Source organism: Myotis davidii, unplaced genomic scaffold, assembly GCF_000327345.1.
Source record: "Myotis davidii unplaced genomic scaffold, ASM32734v1 scaffold1334, whole genome shotgun sequence".
NCBI classification, from domain to species: domain Eukaryota; kingdom Metazoa; phylum Chordata; class Mammalia; order Chiroptera; family Vespertilionidae; genus Myotis; species Myotis davidii.
In genome coordinates, this window is record NW_006285046.1 from 248878 (window position 1) to 254559 (window position 5682).

The window sequence follows — 5682 nt, forward strand, 5'->3', positions numbered from 1 at the left end:
CACCTCGCGGGCACAGACCGGGCTGCCCTCGGGGCCCAGGTCCGGGAGGTGTGCGTGTCGGGAGAGGGGGCGGAGGGCAGACATGGAACCATCCCTCCCAGCGCGGAGGGCAGCATAAAAATGACGGTGTGTCCTCTGATGTTTACCTTAGGACACAGTCACCTAGTGAAGTGTGGGCTTGTCTCCATTTTGCAGAGTGTGAAACTGAGGCTCGGGAAGGTGGAGGAGCCGGGGCCCGAGGTCCGTTTGGCTCCCCGCCCTGCGCCCTGACTCACTGCGGGCCCCCGTCAGTCGCGGATGTCCCCTCACCCCGGCCAGATGCGGGCGCTGCAGCACGCCTCAAGCGCCCGGGACCGACCAAGTCGGAATCCGCGGGACGCAGTGGTCTCTGCCCCTCCCCGGGGCGGTGGTCCGGTGACGTCACCGCCTTCTTAAGACCCCCGCTCCGCCCCGTCCCCGCACTCGCGGCTCTTTCGGATCTCGGCAGAGCCCCACCTGCTCAGGTGAGCCTCGGGGCAGTGCGCGTGCTGGGGAGGAGACGGGTGCCTCGAGGAACGGGGTGCAGGGTGCGGGCAGCATGGAGAACTGGGCTGATCTGCCGAGTCCCCGGCGGGGGCAGATCGGGTCCTTTGGCGGCTCGAAATGGCTAAACGCCCCTCCTCTCTTCCCCTGGGACAAAGGCCCCGACACCCGGGCGCCCTTCCCCCACCTGCATGCGCGCTGGGTCGGCCGCCCCTCCCCCTCACCTGCGGGAGCCGACCCTAGGCCCGCGCCGCCTTTAAACCACCCCGCGCGCGCTGCCCCCGAGAAGATGGGGGACACCTGAGGACACCCGCTGTGGGCGGGACTTCGAAGCGGGGATCGGGAGCGGTAAGGAGCGTCCTCGGACAGAATCGAGCCGATAGTATGTGGGAAGGGGACGGAGTGGAGGGCTGGGGAGAAGCGCGAGGTGCCTAGGCTGGGGGGGGCGCGGCTTTACCTTGGCCAGACGCCTGGAGGGGTAGACCCGGGACTGGGATGGAAGAGGGCTGCCCCCCATCCGGCCTCCCCCGCCCAGGTCTTCAGCTCGGGCCTAGCGGGTGCAAATAAAAGTGAGTGGAGCGTCTGCTCTCTGGTCACACTGCTGGGCTGGTGCTAGGTTTAGGTCCAGGCCGTGGCCCGGAACCTGTGGGCAATGGAGAGCCATAACAAACACCTGCACAGAACTGATCTGGATGGGGTCCTCCAACATGAAATGAGATGTGAGGGGAGACAGGCGAGGGGCTGCTGTAGAGGAGCTGGTTCACTGGATAGACCCCAAGGATTTCATCTCCTTTTCGAGAAGTTGTGTCTTGAGAGGGTGGCATTATGGGAAAGAATACACAAGAAAAATGTCCCCGACCTCGGCAGTATGCTCTAGGGCCCCAAAGGGAGGGCAGGAGAGGGGAACCCAGGGGGACAGCCAGTGGCCTTAGGGGAGGAGAAGCTGTGCTGGGCAGGCCAGGTGGGGACTGGTGGGCCACACAGCACAGAAGATCTTTAAGATCAAACTGGTAGCCGCCTGCCTGAGGAACCGAACCATGTTGGGGTGAGGGGTTGGACTCTCCCGTTGGGCGGTGGGAAGGAGGTTGGATCGCTAATCTTGATGGCTTTGAGACTGAAATTCAATAGCTAGACTAGAGCCAGCCTCCCATCTGTGCGCTCTGTGGAAACACCTGCAAACTTCGCTGTCACTCCATCCTCTTTTGTCTCTTTGCTGTTTGATCAAATGTACCCATAGTGGCTGAGGCCAGGGACTAGCGCTGGCTTAGACTTTCTATTATCTTCCCTTTGTGCTCAAAACAGACTGTCACATAACTAGGGGGAAAGAAATATACGCTAAGGCATTCATGCTCATTTTGCCCGTGAGAAAATGAGGCTCGGGGCAAGACATGGCACCCCAACTCCCAAGGTTTATACTCCTGGTGTTCTGTGTGGCCATGGCATCGGCCATGGGGATTAGCACTCGTTGGAGATGAGGGACCTTGGCCAGCTGGTCTTAATATTACTCTGCTCTGTCCCTAGGGCAGCTCCTTTCAACCTCAACCTCATCATGGCCTCTGCTGGTCTGCAAATCCTGGGGGTCGTCCTGACGCTGCTGGGCTGGGTGAATGCCCTGGTGTCCTGCGCCCTGCCCCTGTGGAAGGTGACCGCCTTCATCGGCAACAGCATTGTGGTGGCCCAGGTGATGTGGGAGGGGCTGTGGATGTCCTGCGTGGTGCAGAGCACAGGCCAGATGCAGTGCAAGGTGTACGACTCGATGCTGGCGCTGCCCCAGGACCTGCAGGCTGCCCGAGCCCTCTGCATCATCACCCTCCTCATCACCCTGCTGGGTCTGCTGATCTACCTCGGTGGGGCCAAGTGTACCACCTGTGTGGAGGACAAGGACTCCAAGGCCCGTCTGGTGCTCACCTCTGGGATCATCTTTGTCATCTCAGGGGTCCTGACCCTGATCCCCATCTGCTGGACGGCCCATGCCATCATCCAGGACTTCTACAACCCCCTCGTGGCAGAGCCCCAAAAGCGGGAGCTGGGGGCCTCCCTCTACCTGGGCTGGGCGGCTTCTGGTCTTTTGTTGCTGGGTGGGGGGCTTCTGTGCTACACCTGCCCCTCTGGGGGGTCCCGGGGCTCCAGCCACTACCTGGCCCGATACTCAGCATCTGCCCCACGAGCCATCTCTCAGGGGCCCTCTGAATACCCCACCAAGAATTACGTCTGATGGGTAGGAGGACGGGGCTCCCTTGACCATGGAGCTTAACCCCTGGGCTGGAGTCATCAGAATGCACGACAGTTTCTGGGTTGCTTTTATCTGGTTTTTCCTTTTAATTGGACAAGGGGGTATTTTTCTTTTAAGCCATTTGTTAAACACCAAACCAAGAAGAAATTCAGTCTCACCTGGGCTCTGCTGCTGGCAGTTCTCACTTTGGACGATGAGACCAAGGAGGCGACACTTCAGTTTCTCCATCTTTCTCCACCTTGGACATTCCCGCCTTGGAGGCCGGCCTGGAGCTGTGACCCTGGGTGAAGACTGTTTACTGGCCAGGTCCTTTGTGACAACCAGGTGCTGATAGTCTGTCCCCAAGAGTTCCTGCTCTGGTGGGGCAGGGCTTGCAGGGATGAGCCCCGCCTTGGTCAGGCCTCTGTGACCCGGAGCTCGAGCCTCAGTACCCTTGAGGAGAGCAGGTGAAACGTTACCCAGAACCACTTACCTCCAAGGATTCTGACCTCTGGCTCTTCCATGCTTGTCTCCGAGTTGCTTCCCAACCACGCTGTAGACCCCTGACCCTCCCATCTGGAGGCCCTGCACACTTCTGCCACGGCACACCCACCCACTAGTTTTTACTAAATAAAGAGTGTTTTGTTTTGTTACTTGCCATTGGAGTTGCTGGGAGGCTGTTGAGATCCAGCCTGGAATAAGGTGAACATGAGCGGCTCACCTCTGTTGCTCACCTGCCTAGCACGGCCTGAGTGAGGTGTGAGGTTACGGGCTCAGCAGGACCTGGAGAAGACCTTGGCCTGTCAGCCCGGCCACCTGGTCTTCCCTGCCCAATCACAGGTCCAGGCAGCAGAGGTACAAATACTCTTTATTCTGGGAACAGGTGGGGCGGGGAGTGGGCTGGGCCCTGCTGGCCTGGAGGAGATTGGCTTCTCCCAGAGGGCCTGGCCTGGGTCTCTGAATGAAGGTGGTGGCCAGGCTGGAGGGGACCAGCTCCAGGGCCAGCAGAGCATAATCCTCTCCTTGTTTGAGCCAAGGAGTACAGTCCTTTGGGGGAGGCCCCGGTTCCAGGGGCAGGGGAGGCCTCAGGAAGGGGAGGAGAGCCAACGTGGGTCCAGGAAGCAGAAGACAGCAACTGGTTGGGGGAGCTGGGTGGCCAGGAGGTGGGGACCCCATGGAGGAGGATCTGGGCTCAGCCAAGCCATCTGAGACTCGCCCAGCAGCCAGACCTGGCTGGAACGCCTAGAAAGTAGGTTTCATGTGGGGAAGGGGTGGAGGGTAGAAGGCGGGGGTTGGAGAGGGCATCCAGCGCAAAGTCAAGGCTCTGAGCAGTGGGCTTCTGGAGACACTTCACACATAGTCCCTCTTGTCCATTCCAGAGGTGCCAGAGCGGGAGGGGATGGAGTAGCCCAGCCTGGGGCCTCTGGGCCGGTCGATCTGGGGCGGGGGGCATGTGCAGCAGAGGAGGCCCCCGCCCAGCATGAGCAGGGCAGCTGCTGCCCAGCCCAGGTAAAGGGAGGCCCCCAGCTCCCGCTTGAGGGCCTCAGCCACCAGGGGGTTGTAGAAGTCCTGGATGATGGCGTGGGCCGTCCAGCAGATGGGGATGAGAACCAGGATGCCTGAGAGGACGAGGATGACCCCCGCGGTGAGCACAATTCGGGCTTTTGCAACTTCGTCCTCCACACAGGTGGTGCACTGGGCTCCCGTGATGGCCACCAGCAGACCCAGCAGGGAGAGCAGGAGGGCAATGACACAGAGGGCTCGGGCGGCCTGCAGGTCCTGGGGCAGCGCCAGCATCGAGTCGTACACCTTGCACTGCATCTGGCCTGTGCTCTGCACCACGCAGGACATCCACAGCCCCTCCCACATCACCTGGGCCACCACAATGCTGTTGCCGATGAAGGCGGTCACCTTCCACAGGGGCAGGGCGCAGGACACCAGCGTCCCCAGCCAGCCCAGCACAGCCAGGGTCATGCCTAGGAGTTCTAGGCCAGCTGAAGCCATCTGTCCCCTCGGTTAGGTCTTCTCCGCTCTCGGTGGCCTGGCTAACTGAGGAGTGCGGCGTCCGACGCTGCCACGCAGGATCTTGGTGCCTGCCGGGAGTGGGCGGTCCGTGTCCTCAGGCCAAGACAGTCCTCACATTTGTGAGCCTCTTGCAAGGCACCTCCTCGCTCTGTGCCCCTCGCAGCTGTGTCCCTGGTCCCCAACAAACAAAATCGCACAGTCCTGCTCAGTTGAATGGCTGGTGTCCCCTTGAGGTGCCTGGTGGCTGCTGCTTCTCCTGCCACTCTGCAGACGCGTTCCTACCACCGCCCGTCTGACCAGCTACGCAGAACCTACCCTGCGACCCACCTTCAGGCTGGGGAGAGCCTCATCCCTCTGGCTGGCGCAGGATCACCAGGAGCAGTGCAGCCTTGTCTCGGGCACCTGAGGACTGCGCTCCTGCCCACAGACATGGGGTTTTAAGGCCGAGGCAGGGGAGGAGCCACCAGACTAGGACCGGGAGGCTGGTGCTGTGGGAGGAGGCGGGGGCGGGGCAAGGGGGGGACCCAGAGTGTCGGGGATGGGGAAAGAGCACATACCATGACCGGGAGGAAAGCTGGGGAGGAAAGAAGAACATCCATGCCTGTGGGAACCCAGACACAAAGGAATGCTGAGGTCTGGCCTGGTAGCTCACTTGGCCAGAGTGTCCTCCACATGTACCACGGCTTGGAGTTCCGTCCCCGGTCAGGGTACATGCAAGAATCAACCAATGAATGCATAATGAGTGAAACAATAGATCCCTCTCCCATCCTCTTTCTAAAAAAAAAAAAAGGAAAAAGAAAGAAAGAAAGAAATGGTGAGTCTCCGGGAGAAGAAGTGGAGCTCACAATGTAACAGTTGGCTCAGGACAAAGAAGTGGGAGAGTTGGGGGCTCAGCCCGCCTCCTGAGCCTCCTCCACCCCCAG

General features: G+C 60.7%; 2 protein-coding genes across 2 annotated transcripts; one reads left to right on the forward strand and one right to left on the reverse strand.

Annotated features, from left to right (window-relative positions):
- The first annotated feature begins 26 nt into the window (after nt 1–26).
- CLDN6 (claudin 6) lies at nt 27–3385 on the forward strand. Its single transcript, XM_006755423.2, has 2 exons — nt 27–503; nt 2044–3385. Exon 2 carries the CDS (start codon nt 2072–2074, stop codon nt 2735–2737), a length of 666 nt encoding a protein of 221 aa, XP_006755486.1. The 5' UTR covers nt 27–503; nt 2044–2071; the 3' UTR covers nt 2738–3385.
- Nucleotides 3386–3585: 200 nt separating this feature from the next.
- On the reverse strand, nt 3586–5489 carry CLDN9 (claudin 9). Its single transcript, XM_006755424.2, has one exon. It carries the CDS (start codon nt 4736–4738, stop codon nt 4085–4087), a length of 654 nt encoding a protein of 217 aa, XP_006755487.1. The 5' UTR covers nt 4739–5489; the 3' UTR covers nt 3586–4084.
- Between the last annotated feature and the right edge of the window lie 193 nt (nt 5490–5682).

Bases quoted from the DNA above. Each gene is read 5' to 3' on its own strand.
- CLDN9 (XM_006755424.2), bottom strand. From the start codon at position 4,738: ATGGCTTCAGCTGGCCTAGAACTCCTAGGCATGACCCTGGCTGTGCTG.
- CLDN6 (XM_006755423.2), top strand. From the start codon at position 2,072: ATGGCCTCTGCTGGTCTGCAAATCCTGGGGGTCGTCCTGACGCTGCTG.